A 15,799-nucleotide genomic window follows, 5' to 3' on the forward strand; every position below is an offset into this window, starting at 1 on the left:
AAGAAAATAATCTGATTCCCTATGTATAGTGTCACTTACTGCATCTTATGATTTATCCATGACGTGGATTTACACACTTCCATTCGTCAATTTTGTCCTTAGTCAACTCTCTGCGATATTAAACGCCACCGAGAGATCTTACGTATATGATATTAGTTTTTAGTGCATCAGTTGTAATCTTTATTGATTAAAATAATACATTTAAAAATATTACATGTGACATGGTTATTACATTTTTACTATTAAAGTATTTTCAAGAAACGGTAAGTATATCAATGTACTATGGCTTTACCTGATGACCTTAGAGGTTCTCATTGCGGCAGCTAAGTAGCCTAGAAACAGTTAAGTCCCTCTGTAGACAACAGTTTCCTGCTTTGGTATGAAGATGCATATCCCCTTCCATGGATTGTAATTTCATGTCAAAAAAAATTGGAATTGAGTGCTTGGGTATTATTTATATATACAGCTATGTCAATTCTTCTAAAGCTTGACTTATGATAGACCCTATATAGTTTTGGCATGGTATTGAGAAGTAACTTTTTGTATGCCAGCTCATAAATTATGGTGTTTTCATTACATATGTTCAACTTCGTTTGTTCATGACAGAAGAAGGCTATATCCCATGGAAATATCATACATCAATACCAAAAGGTCTTAGAGTGTAACAAGTGGATTTATGTATCTAGAGATTTAATTTCAATTCCTTAGGCTAAGAACATCTATTGAAGGTAAGAGTAAAATGAACATCCATCATAGGACTTCTGGTATAGCTACAGCCAAAAGAGGCTGTCGAAATGGATGTTCAAAGTTTTCGAAAAACTTTTCAGTAAACTCCTGAAGTTAGGCATGTAGATGGTGTAACTAAAGCACAATCTTCACATATTATTGACTGTACCAATATTATCACTTTGTCTTAATTCTTATTGAGTAGGAATTTTCTAATTACAAAGTAATAAGTAAGTATTAAGTAAAGTAATAATTTATATATAATTAGTTGACCATACAATTTAAAATACGTAGAAGATGGTCAGAATTGTGGTAAAAAAAGAACAAAATAGTTTTCAACTATTTATTGTCTGAAGTTTCGCCCCACTTTGTAGGGCTTTATCAGGGTTGTTCAAGACGATAGGCTAAACAGCTGTTTACATATAATAAGAATTCATATCTTCAGTATATTCTATAATTATTAATTGTAAAGAATTGCTATATCAGTCAGTTGACACCAGTGATCCTCGTGATCAGCTCTTTGCTACTCATTAGTTTATGATTTTGAAGGTTCAAGTTATCGGAAGGCAAATCTAATCCTCTTTTTTTTAAGTGGGATAAACATTACCCAATTTCTTTTTAAAATTTAGCATGACAAACCAAACTTCTCTCTCTCCTCCATCCTCCAATTAAAATTATCTTCCAGAGTTTTACATAAATACAAGAATTTTAAAATTAAATGATCAATTTAAGCTATTAAAAATTTTAAAAAATACAACACTAGGCTTACAAAAAAAGTTTTTTTTTTAATCTAAAAAAGTCTATTTACATTATTAACAACACAACAAAAATATTTTTATCAATTAAAAGATTGATTCTTAAACATCAACAACATAATTAGGATGTACTACTAAGATAGGATCTGCATCTTCTGTAAATTGTTTCTGCTGAGTTTCTTCTATAAGAGGAATTATAACACCATCCTGAAAAAAGGAAATCAAATTATTATTTATAAAATCTTCTTGAAAAGATTATGCAACTAACATAAGAGAAAAAAATGATTGAATACTTATATTACATATTAAAAGTTAACAGTACAATAAGTCTAGATGATGATCCAAGTGGTGGTCAAGAAAAAGACCAAAATAGCAGAACAATTTATTTAATGTTTAATGATTTATCAGTTCTTGTCTAGGCCTTAGCCTAGACATACTGAATTTGCGTCAAACTGTTAAAACTCTCAGCCCTGAAGTAGGTTAGCAATGCGAACCAAAACTTCAAGCACTTAAATACTTCTCTTTTTTTTTTTTACCATAATTTAGAAATCTTCTTGATTGAATAATTTCAATTCTATATATCAACACAAACTCACATGATGAATCAGTCGGTCCAATACTTTTTCAACTAAAGCTTTCTTTTCAACAAGTTCTTCCTCAGTATCTATTTTATGACCTATTTGTTCGAGATACCAACTTATTATTTCACTACGACGCATACCATCCACTGAAATAATAATTACAAAATATCTTTACTAAAATACCGAAGATTAAAAAATATATACAATATGATATATCACAAATATTTTTAACATACAAAGACACCAAATATATATGATAATGTGTTTTGTAGTAAATTACCAATAATAATCCAATTAATCTATGGTAAACAAAAGGAGAAAAAACTTACTGTCATCTTCAGTACTTCTCATGTGTGTTATGATCATATTTGATAGACTCTTATATTCTTCAAATGAAAGAGTAAGTTTTTTCTTAGTCATTACATGAGATGGTTCACTTGATTCGGTTTCCATGGCTTCAGCTATAAATAAAATATGATATTAATGAACATAGCTGACTTTAGTTTACAAATGTTTAGAAAGTTCATAACAGAAAAAAGAAATCAATAAATATAATGTAAATGGAAAAATCATTTTAATAATATCCTCAACTATTGAGATGAAGGTACTAGTAGAAGTAAGAACCCGAGAAGAAATCCATAAAATCCAGCTGGATGACCAAGAATTAGACATCGAGCCATCTGATGAGGATGAGATTGCTAATGCCAATAGCAATCTCAAAAACAATAAGACTCCTGGTGCTGATGCACTCCATGCGGAACTCCTAAAAAGTGGTGAAAGCAATCTTATCAAAACACTACAAGATCTCCTGGTCTTAAGAAAAATTACATGGACAGGTAAGGTAATGCCCACTGATTAGTCATTGTATAACCTGTACACAAAAAGGGTAATAGACTTGCATACAGCAACTATCAAGGTATCGGTTCTTACTAGTTTGGGTTTAGGAAAGGAAGATCTACCTCAGAACAGATCTACTGTCTTCAGACCATTCTTGAAAGAGAGTGTGAATTAAAACCAAAACTCGTCACCATTTCATAGATTTTAAGGCACATTTGACAGCATAATCAAGAGCTCTACAGTCTTTAGAGAATTGATGATAAAGCCCACTATGAAGGGTGAGAGATGTACAGATATAATAAATGCTGATAGATCTGATAATTCCATGTAAGAAAAGTACTCAGGCAACATAATGCACTAGCCAGAATATTGTTATATAAACTGGCACTTAAGGCTACAAGACATGGATTTATGCAGGCTAGGAAACATATACAGTAGATTAATCCAGTTGGCCACCTATGCAGAAGACATATGTATTGTGGGAGGTTCTCGTCAGGCCCTGAATGTCATTTCAATACATTGGAGATTATAACATTTGACATTTTTTAAGGGGATGGTCAGGGTTGTGATCAAGAACAAAAATAGTTTTTATTAATTGCAGACATTTCAACCCACAATGTAGGTCTTCATTAGGGCTGTTGTAGTGAATGGATATGTACCAGGGGAGTTCAGACCAAAAATGTTTGAGAATCGTAGTTTTAAACCAAAATTCTAACATATAATGATTTAAAATATTAATTTGAGAAATGCCAATATTAGTAATTTTACCTTCTTTGGGTTCATTTTCAGCCAATACTTCATTTTCTTCATCATCTTCAAAATGAATATCAGGCTGTTCAACCCTAATAATAGATTTGTTAAGTAGGTTATATGCTTCTTTGACATGTCGTCCCAAAACCTAAAATACAAAACCAATTTTTTTAATTTTTCTAGATAGTGATGGGATATATTTATGCCATCCTAAATTGACGGTTTGATTATAAAATGAGATCATCCATAATTTAGAATCTTCCTGATGAGTAGAAGAAAAAGAACTTGAAAAAAAAAAATAAGATTTGATTAAACATGAGGGAGACACGGTAACACAAATATAGTGATGAATACAAAGATAGAATACAAACTTCAAACATACTGGGAGAAATTTGTTCATCTCATTTCACAATTTAGGAAATTTTCAAAAACAAAGGGAAGATAATTCATAGTAACATCTCAACAAGTGCCAGAAAGTTAAAGAAATATACTTCTGGATTATCCCTCTGAAATGACTGGCGAAGCATTGTTAATCATTGGAAAAACCAAGAGAGTCAAGAGTAAAGGTGTTTTTCAATACTGATGAGTTCAAAGAGTGGTACAAAATTCCTAGAATTACAGGTAGCTAACCAGGTTCCTGGTATATGTTCCTTATAACCAAGGTTGTAGATTATATAAAAACAATACGCATAATATTTCAGAAGACCACAGATTTTGTATGTTACAACTGACAGTTATGACAACCAGTGTCGTTATAAATTATTTTCAGTTTTATCTTTAAAAATTATTATTTTTTTAAATTTATCAATAAGAAAAAAAAACTGATTAGAAAATTTGTTGTCTGGCATTCAAAGCAAAACAGAAGATTATAAAGGATTATTTTTATACTAAAAGTTTCATTTACAGTTTTTTTTATTATTCTTCCTTCCATATCAGCAATGATTTTTCTAGCTGAAGTACCATGCCACCATTACCCAATAAGTTATCTTTAAATCAAGAAAGCAAAACCAATTTTTTTATTTCATACCACTAAATGTAAGGAAACTATTGCAATCATGACAAATTTTTTATCCTTAGCTTTTAATCGTAGAGTTGGCTGACCAATGAAAACATATACCAAGACCCAATGATTAGACATTACAACCATTCCACTTTAATAAAATAGTACAGCAGGGAGTCTTGGTCCTCTGCTTTTTATCTCTCATTCTTACGAATGAGGTATGGAAGATATTTAACTGGAGAATATTGTTAGAAATATATATTTGTTTATATTCCCTGATGTTTGAGTGTCAGTTAAAAGGTCCAAACAGTTAAGTACACTACAAAAGTTTCCCAATTGTAATTTTAAGCAGATTTCCCAGAGGCTTAAGTTAAGAGTGGGGTTGGTCCACACGTGTTTTAGTTTCTGGCCAAGTGGTCAGCAGACTTCTTCGGGTTAAGAGCCACTGAGTTAAAGAAAAAGGTAACATGATAGTCACTTGGTACCTGACTAACTCATCGTAAACAAACAATAGATTCCATTAATTTGTACTTGAATCAGCCCAGATGAATGGGAGGTGTCATCTACCTTCTTACCTTTTAAGATGGGAAAAATTTAGCTAGCGGTGTTCTCATTTATATCAAGAACAATAGGTCAAAATTAGTTACGAATTGACTAAGTTATTTTGCAGTTATCACATTTCAATAAAATTAATAGAATAATATTTAAAAAATTATTTAATGAATTGAAGTATTTTAGATACCTCTTTTATTATTCCATTTTATAAAATGGTATGACAATTAAAACACCTTAATACAAATATAAAAAGGTGAGTAACATCATACATTAAAGAGTGAAACTCTATTCTATTTCAAACCTGTTATTAACAATAAGAACCTAAAAAAAATAAAAACTTACTTCATCCAAACATTCCATCTTTGCCATAGCTTCAGACAATCTGATGAGACTTTCTAACTGTCTAACAGTAATTCGCCAGGTGGATTTTGATCCTGAACTTCCATCACGTTGCCTCAAAAGAGTATATCTCTCCACTAAAACTTTAGCTCCTTCCTAAAATTAAAAAATATAATCGTAAACTAACAAAATGAGATGGCATTTTTTAGAATAAATTTATTGGTACCTATGAATTAATACCTAAGGCAAATATTTTAACTTATTTCACAATATAATATAAATACTGAAAGAAATACAAAGACATAAAATCTACCACCCCTCATAGAAAAGAGAGCAAAAAAGTTTGAACTGTCGGTGACAACTCGAGTAAAAAACATACCAGAATAAAAAATAATAAACCACATAAAACTTCAAGTAGATGATCTGATATAAACAATATTAACCCTTAAGTGATTATAAATTAATATATCAGTTTGAGCATAATGATCCCCTTGGTCTACAGACTGATATATCAATTTGGAGCGCGACGATCCCTGTGGCCTACAGACTGATATTTCAGTTCAACCAGTTTAGCGCTTGAAGCCTATTCATCAGCAATCTATTTATCAGCAATATCTAATACCAGTTTCTATTCTTGCTACTATAGTACATATAAATGGACTTCATTATTTTCTTTGTTCTTAAAGATCAAATAACAAAGGATTCCGATGTATAAAACTCAACCCATGAAACAAAAATCTATTTATAATTATTACAATTATTTTTTACAATTCTGACGGTCTTAAACCTATTAATAAATATCTAATTAATTTAATAAAGTAAGGAATTAGGTTTTCTTTTGGGCATATAACTCCTAAATGGTTAATCCTAGCGAAAAATTTATAATAAAACAAATTTTTCATATAAAGAGAATATTCAATTCTCTGCTGAATAAATATCAAAAACATACAGGAATATCATCACAAAGTATTCAGGCCGCTGAGCTTGCCAGCCAGCCACAGGTATCGGGCCTCTAGCTAAATTTAGTAATACTAAAGATGCCCTCTAGCATGATAAAATAAGTGAGGAAATTCTCAAGGGGCCAGGGAAAATCAAGATTCTGATTTTGTACATTTTTTTTTGTACATGAATTCCCCGATAGTTTAATTTTCTATTGCTGCTATTAGTTTTGTTTAACAGTTGTTAATTAAGGAGAAATGATAAAATAATTACTTCACTGATAATTGGTTTGAATTGACGAGCAAAAGTAATATATCGAAGAACTTCTTCTTGGGTGTAAGGAGATTCATCACTATCATCAACGTTATTATGCAAGGCAACCAATTTCCGTGCAATAGCATAATCAAGAACCTGAAAATGTAAATATTTAATTAATCATATATTGTAATAATACTACCAATACTTTATTTTATATAATTAAATGCCATTTGATTAATTTATTCATTATTCAATTGGTATAAATGGTGTAAAAAAAAAAAAAATAACCTTTAAAATCAACATTGTTTTGAATTTCTTTTTAATAAAAGCATGAGTTTGGAAAATAAATAAACTTTTTTAAGACTATTTTGTTACACATATTTATAATTTACGTCACACGAACATACAATTAACAATGAGTAGTGGAAGTAGCCAGCTTTACCTTTGGTTCTCTTCTGTAAGAAAACGTTAGTCAAATCAGCATCTAGGCCAGAAGTTCGTTTAAGGGACTGTTTTACACGAAGATGCCCATCATAAAATTATTCTGACGGTATTATCAAGATTTTCATCCAACCCAGTCAGAGGAGACAATTTAGACCTCCTTGTCTTAATAAGCGGTTTAGGCAAATGCTGTTGTGACAAACACTACTCTATAGCAGCTTCAGTTGCCGTAAAACTGGACTAAAATGCTCTGGTCTTTGCTAAGCTTTTTGTAACATGAATTTGAGCAAAACTCAAACTTGAAGATTCAGTCTATAAAGAAATCCCACTTCTGAGGTAACACTGGTCACACGAAGAATATTGACAGTGAACTGGCCTCTCTTTTGTTTAAAACTTTTCCTTAGCCAGAGATATTAAAAATTATGAAACAGTAAGAACAACTATTTCATAGGCTTCTGTACACCTTATATTTATTTTATTTACTTATTATTAGATTTTATATTTAAAAAATTTAATTTTTTTAAGTCTACCAACCTCATTACATTCATCAATCAACACAAAAAATAAGTCAAATCTTGACATAATGGGTGCAGTTAAAGTTATGTTGTTTTGAAGAGACTTAGTTCTATCATAGTGTCCTCCGATAGGATTCGCAGCTGCCAAAATGGATGTCCTAGCATTTAAAGTAGCACGTACTCCAGCCTATATAACACAGTATCATAATTAGAAAATAAACAAAACAAATTTATTTATATTAAAAATATTACATTATATAAGATGGAAAAGTAAGATGTACCAGATAGCATAAATAAAAGTCCATTAAATAGTAACTAAACCGTTCTCCCTCTAATAGGCTTATAGAATAGATCCCTGAGGAAGAAATACAACATGGGTTGAAACATTCATTCCTCATAAATAGGTTTTTATTATTTTGGGCATATGATCAATGAATTGCCAAAACCAAGATAATATGAAATAAAAGGAAATCTACTAACAACAATGTCAGAAATATTTTGGGTATAACGATTCCAGTTATCTCATGCTCAGGAATTTTGTCTAAATATACATTGCTTGATAAAACAATAATCCTGATATAATGGTCTTATTTCGATTCAGTTATGATTATTTTATTATTCTATCAAATAATTATATGTGATTTTTTCCTTATTTTTTAAAAATTTAATTACTAATAGTTTTAAATGAACAAGCAATTATATGCAGTTAACTTGATATAATATTAATGTTTAGGCAATGTAATGGTTAGGCAATTAAATATTCAATTCAATAAGTCATCCTTAAAAACTCTACTTTAATTATTAAGTTATGTTTTTATATTAGTTAACATAAATTTAAATAGTTTGAATGAGCTATACCTTAGCTAAGGAAATAGTTTGTTGTTCCATAGCTTCATGAATAGCGACTTGATCATGTGGATCCATCTTATCAAATTCATCTATACAACAAATACCGTTGTCGGCTAACATAAGAGCTCCAGCTTCAATAACGAAGTCTGGAGATTCCTCATCTCGAACAACAGCTGCTGTCAAACCTGCAGCACTTGACGCTTTGCCTGATGTATAGATAGCTCGCGGTGACAAGTCAGCTACCTGTAAGACCAAACAACCATAAGAGGAACTGATTAATTAAGATAAAGTAGAAAGACATAAACAAATATGTTAAAAAACAATTTCAGTAGTTAAACAACTAACAGTAATGCAAGATAACTGTTGTTTATACATTTCTTACATTTAGCATATTTTTTGTTTCTAAGACAACAGTTTTTAACTCCTTGTTCTGCTGCTTTTAAGAAACCTTGAAAGGACTACAAATTGTATTAATTCATGTAGTCTATTTTTTACTTTGTATTTAACATATACAGAATGTACATAATACATCTACCTAAAAATGGAAGTTAACCAAAATCAGGTGCAAATCTAAGGTTGGTATGAAATATTTGTAGGGTCCACTCTATTAAATCACAGAAAGATTTTTAATAGATATTAATTTTTCATAAACAAGAGAAATAATTTTTCAAAAACAAAAAGATAAACATAAATTTATGAGAAATTTCAACTTTATTTATTTTTTTCTTTTGCTTTGTTAAAATGAATCTAAGTATTAGAAATCATATAAATTAAATTAGAGGTAACTTTTGCTCCAAGTTATAACTATTTAGGGTAATTGATATAAAATGCTAATTTTCATTCTTATTGAGATGCTTGATTAATTTACATGAAATAATATCATTAACATATAATAATTAGATAAATATACTATACCTGTTTCAATAATTGTGATTTTGCTGTGCTTGGATCTCCAACAATACAACAATTAATGTCACCTCTTAATGTAGTTCCTTCCATAGTAGTTTTTGGAACACCACCAAATAACATCAGTAAAACTCCTGAAAGATAACAATCTTTATTAAAACTTAGTAAATCTTATAAATATTTATAAAGGAAAAAAAATCTTCTGTTTCACAATTAGTAAGTTCTTCTTAAATTAACAAAAATATTTTCACTTAAAAAATTGACTTGTTTCCAACATTCTATGATAGTTAAAGGCTGAATTGAGAAGAATATGTTTTTTAACAACTAAATATTTTAAGTAAATTAATACAAACTGAAATATTAAATATTATAACAGGATAATCACTTATTGATGACACATTTTGCAGTATATTATGGTGAATTATAAACAAAAACTAATAAATATGGTTAAAATTAATAGATAAAACAGGAGCAACATAAGGAGAGTCATCAGATGAACAGAAAATCTAATCAATAAACAACTCAAGAATAAACACACCACCGATTCAATTCATCACAAAATTAAACATGCTCAATATATCTTGAAATTTATTTTATGGTGGAGGCATGTAATGAATATTGACCTTCCTGCTCTGGCTAGAATAGGTTGGTAACCTGTAAGGCAACAACCCTGTATACCAAAAATAGGCCTGGTAGGGTGAAAAAATAAAATAAATAACAAAATATTAGCCATCAGATAAATACAATAGTACCCTTTCTTAGAGTCTCATGTTAGGTTTATTATTAAAATCACATAATCCATGTTCTAAGAGTATGAAGTAATATTGAATTTTGTACATCAATGGAAGTATTTGGACCAATTGTTACACCTAGAAGTGATGTAGTGAAGACCAATGGGATCTAGTTTACGCTGGCTAGTATGCATAAAGAGATGTCACTCAACAATGGATTCATTTATGTGGTTTTTCAAATTTTTCCATGAATGATAGGCCAGGATATAAATTATGGTCGATCTCGAACCTGGGGCTGGGAGTAAAGAATCTTGAGTCTTCTCTAGAACACCATTTTCTTTATACTTACAATCCATATCAAGACTATAAACTTAATTAATATAATCAAATTATAGTAATATTACTTAAACTTCATGAAACCAATAATTGCTATCAGGCTTGTTAGTAAAAAGAAAACACAGCTGAATTAATTTGTTGACAAATTAAGCAGGTAAGTATAAATTATTTTTTGCAGCTAAGCATGCTAATATCAATCCAAATATTTTTTTTTTTTATTTAGTTTAGTTGGACATTTAACTATCTTCCAAATAAGCCTCTGAAACATCCCTGGAGAAGCACAGATTTCTAGTCATTTGACTGACTAAAATAATTGAATGGGTCTCCATGGAAACATGTGCAGAAAACAGGACAAAACATGCTGTACTTCTGCTAATACATCTCTAATTTGAATAATAAAAATATATTTTCTAATTTATGCATAAATAAAATCTAGGATTTATTAGTAATTATTTATTTATGATTAATTAGTAATTTATGATTTTCAACAAATAAAATTTCATTTTGTCATAATTTTTCTTCTAAGAGAGTCTGAAATTTTAAAGGAATTTAAGGAGAAAACTTAAGGAAAAATTTACCAAAATCGTTAAGAGCCATTTTGCCAGTCGATTAAAAATTAAGTTCAAAAACATTATTGCTCAAAGGATCCCTAATTTGGCACAAGGGAATTGAGGACCAAATCCTAAACAACGAAACCAAGGAAAAAATTAGTCCATCTGTTCAAGAGATGATAATGGCATAGACAAAGTCTGTTTTAGGACTAAGCAGTTTTGAAACCCATAGATCTATTGAAAACCTCATCAAAAATTTTAGCTATTACAAAACTTTCCTTACTTAGTAATGGTAGGAAAGTAAAAAAAAGTTGATTTGCCAACCTAACATAAAAAACATTACCTTTTTTAACTTGCTCACAGCCATGTATGGATGGGAATAAACTCTTGATAAGGTTTTGATATAAATTTTTGTCTTGGTTCATTTCATAAATTTTAGTCCATTCTGCTTCAGTCATGTTTTTTCTCATTATTTCAGGAGTCACTTCTTCCATCAACAGTTCTCCACTTCCTCCAAACTGGAAATATAGAGAAACTTGTCATTTTTTCTTTTTTTTTTTTTTTTTTTTTTTTTTACAAATTTATGAATATAAATACAAACAAATTATGATAATTAACTAAATACGAATGAAATGATTAATCTATCATTCAAACACCAATAACTTTAAAAATATGACAACATAATATAATTTTATTTTGTCAATGTCAAATCTACAAACTACAAAAAGATAATACTATTAGACTAATACTCATCAACTAGCAAAAATGAAATAATTGTTCAAAATCACTTACACGAGGGATTGTGGGTGTTACACTGCAAGCCAAAAATGCCAATCTATAATGTAAATCTCTAACACCAAGCGCTTTTAAACCTCTAACTCCTTCATTATTACTTTCACCTAAAAAACAGTTTTTCATTCATTCTTACTTGAAAAATATTGAATTAGTAAAAAAAATCAACTAAAAAATTGTTATAAAAAGTGAATAGTAAATTTTAATTATAATCTACACAGATAAAAAACCATAAGAATTAGAATCTAAAAATTGCATTTAGTAGGGAAAATTAATAAAAGAGGTGTTCTCTATCATGTTGCAGTGTACATTTTCAGAGTCTCATAGAGAAAAAGACTGAGGAAGTTTCAAGTGGGATTGAAAAATTAGATTAAAAAATATCAAAACCACTGCAGAAGTCAGGAAAAAACATATAATAAACATAATATAGAGATCTTTGAGAACAAAATGTATTGGCAAAAGTGAACTAAACAAAGTTAACTCACCTGGTCTGTGATGGGCACCACTTTCTGCTTTGGCACCGGGGAGAGATAAAGATCCTACATCTGGTACAACAATCAATGTTCCAGTAAAGTCATACCTATCACCTGCTTGAACTAATTCTACTACTTCACCGCGTAAAATTACTTCAACACTGTAAAAAAAAATCCAGTTAAAACATAACTAGAAATTAAAATTGGTTTGTAATTAAATTAGTTCTTAAGGAAATGGATAATTCCTGGTGAAGGTATATTCATGAAAATGAAAGGAAAAATATTTACTTGCTATGAGTAGTATAAGAATTGTGGTTTTACATTCCATTGTTATAATTAATCATTATTTATTAAATTTTCATGAATGCATTTAATAGAATGTGAACACATATTACCTTCTTGGAATACAACCTCTAGGTAGTTCAGCCTGTGTTTCCTGAATTCTAATTTTTTGAAAGTCCACAAATTTAGATTTGTCAACATCCAACATGAACCTTCTCCTATTGGCACATGCAGCATTTCTGCAAATGACGGGCTGTGTATACTGTAAAAAATTATAAATTTTAATTACACCCACAAAAATTACTTTTCTGATGTTTAATAAATACTTAAAGAAATTATGGGTCAATTCCTAAAAGTTTTAAAGTTCTGTTTCCAAACTTTAATTAATAAATAGTTGCAGAGTGATAACAAAAAAACTTGCTTCCCTAATATGATATGAAGTTATAAAAGTGAACAGATTTTATATGTAAAATTTTAGTTTAATGGTCAAAATCAAAGTCCCCTTGAATTGACAGACTCGACCACTGAAATTGAATTACAAGATTAATACTTTTATAGGAGTATTACTATGTTAAAACTTTTTTACCAGGAACATTTATGGTTGTATTACTTAAAGGTACACCTAGACAAAAAGCATAATGCTTGAAAATTTTACTTTTTTTAAAAGTCATTAAAATGTAAGTTTGCTAGCTTTGGAGAATGATAAAAGTAAAGAATGCATAAATTAGATATAAAAAAGGGAACAATGTGAGCATTAGCTAAGGAAATACAGAGAAAATTAACCAGATAGTGATAAACCACAGTTAATTAAAAATGTTAATGCACTGTGGACTAATATTACAAAGGTATTTAAGCTGATTAAGAAAAATAGAGATAATGGAACCGGTAACAATAATACCTAGATTACAAAGCTTTCATAAAATAAAGTATCTGATAGGTCAAGAAAAACCAATTTTATTTACACCAATTCATTCAGATAATGACGAACATGAAAACCCTGAGTAGATAATGATAACATAACTTTTAGTGTTCTTTTCATCCCACATATTAACTGAAGAAATGTCAGATTAAACAAACTTTTTGAACAATAATATTGTATCATGTGGGGCTCTCCGAAAATATTATTGCACAGTATATTAATGATAATCTAGGGCAATGTTTTGCAACCCATAGGAGTCAGCGAACCACAAATAACCCAAACTGAGCTGAATGTTGAACTTTATTTAGCCCACCCCAGCATAGAAAAACAGGAGATCCCCGGACAATAAATATTTGAAAATTAGGCAGTCCTATCAATAAATTCTCACCAAAAGATGTGGTTCCAGACTCTCATAATCCACGCCAAAGCTCTACACACCCAAAAAATGACCTAAAGAAATTTTAAAAATACTACAACTAAAAACATACTCATTTTTTATTAGAGCTGTTATCAATTATGACTTACAATCTCAAAACAAGATATCCAATTTAATCGTAAAAATAACTCAGAATTAATAATCTTAAAAAGTAAGAAATGAACATTTGAATATGAAAAACTATAATATTTACATTACTTATTTACAATTTATAGTAGGTAGAAATTACCTAAGAAGCATCATAATACTTATATTTTTATATATTTTGGACATGATAAAAAATCTTACAAAATAAAATTCAAAAGAAATATGATCTAATTACTTTAAACTGTTGTAGGACATCTTTAATCACTGTTTGACAGTCTAAACAAGAAAAGGTTCCAGAGACCAGTTCTGGGTGTACAGGATGTGTTCTAACCACTTGCCCTGAAATACGAATTAATGTGCCAATTTTTGATGTAGATAATTCACGAATTTTATGTCTTGTAGGCACTTCTGTAAAACCAATATAGAACTCTTTGTTTCCCAATCCTTCACCATGATCTTTTACAAAATTTCTAACAGCACGACATAGGTATGGGTCTATTCTGGAAAGAAAAAATCAAGATAAGATAGTTAAGATCAGCACATTAAAATTAAATGCATAACTCCGGAAATATAAGAACTAATAATGTACCGATAATATTCTTCAATAATTGCAGTGGCAAGATTCTGATTATATTTTTCAATATCTTCAAAATTTACTTCAAGGGTACATCTCTCTAAAGACTGCAATTCCTTAGCAGCTTCCAAATATTTCACTTCACCATCTTCTCGAAACCTAAAATAAAATTGTTAATTTAACCAAGAAAAATGTTGCAAGGATAAATTAATCCATAGAAACAGTACATACTCTTCCAAAAAGTCTTGAAACAATTTCTGACAACGAGCACCTACTTCATCTTTAACTTTATTAATTCCTTCACGGGCTTCGGCAATATCCATTATTAAAACTAATAAATATTCGAGTACAAATACAAATATATGAAACCAAATACACAAACTTTCAACACTTAACTATCATTCAACAGGTACAACCATATAATTGATTGTAAACACCGCTTAACTTTTAGCGCGGGTTTTTATCAGACTATCCAACTATCAGAAAATAATGTATGTTTAGTCAATTTAATATATTTTACTAACATAGTAATTCTATCAAATTAAAAATAAAATGAAATAATAATTATGGTGGTTATTGTATTATTTATTCATTATATATCGCACTGGATTATCTCAGAGGAATTTGGGTCTTCACAGTAATCATTTAAGGGGGCAAATTGACTAACTACAGATGTTGTTAAAATCATTTGATTTTTATTTACTCCTATATTTATTGTGCATAAGAAATTAAGGTAAAATGTTACTTTAGCTCATCTAAATTAATATTAAGTTAGTATAATAAATGCATCTAGTCTTTTATTAAAAGTTTTAAAAGAACTCTGCAGGGTTCAGTGTAGGTTCTTCACTTCCAAAGGTAAAGTAACTTTGTAATCAGGCAGAAAATGAGATCAATTCTATCGAATTCGCTTTTGCGAAACCCATTGCTTTTCCTTAAACTTTTCTTTTTTTAAAGAAGACAGATATACTGAGGCAACTATTACAACCCACGTCCTTTACAGACATTGCTCAACTGAGTACGTAGTTTTCCAAAACATTTCATGATTAATGATATGTCCTTTGAAATCAAAAATTATGGAATGAGCCATAAAACAGTTATCCCCAGGAATTTAATTTTGCACATGGACAAGTGATAGTAGATGATACCATTTTATAAAATTCATATCAG

General features: G+C 29.6%; 1 protein-coding gene across 1 annotated transcript; it reads right to left on the reverse strand.

The window, feature by feature from the left end:
• Positions 1-1,055: 1,055 nt before the first annotated feature.
• Mcm6 (minichromosome maintenance 6) lies at positions 1,056-15,070 on the reverse strand. The gene is made up of 16 exons (XM_014433172.2): positions 14,864-15,070; positions 14,648-14,791; positions 14,294-14,558; positions 12,730-12,878; positions 12,347-12,495; positions 11,862-11,968; positions 11,413-11,587; positions 9,461-9,585; positions 8,555-8,788; positions 7,716-7,883; positions 6,756-6,893; positions 5,547-5,699; positions 3,668-3,797; positions 2,392-2,523; positions 2,078-2,208; positions 1,056-1,688 (listed from the first exon to the last, which is right to left on the reverse strand). Exons 1-16 carry the CDS (start codon positions 14,953-14,955, stop codon positions 1,584-1,586), a joined length of 2,397 nt encoding a protein of 798 aa, XP_014288658.1. The 5' UTR covers positions 14,956-15,070; the 3' UTR covers positions 1,056-1,583.
• Positions 15,071-15,799: the final 729 nt, after the last annotated feature.

This window comes from Halyomorpha halys, unplaced genomic scaffold (genome assembly GCF_000696795.3).
Source record: "Halyomorpha halys isolate HHAL.00 unplaced genomic scaffold, Hhal_1.1 Scaffold1164.1, whole genome shotgun sequence".
NCBI lineage: Eukaryota > Metazoa > Arthropoda > Insecta > Hemiptera > Pentatomidae > Halyomorpha > Halyomorpha halys.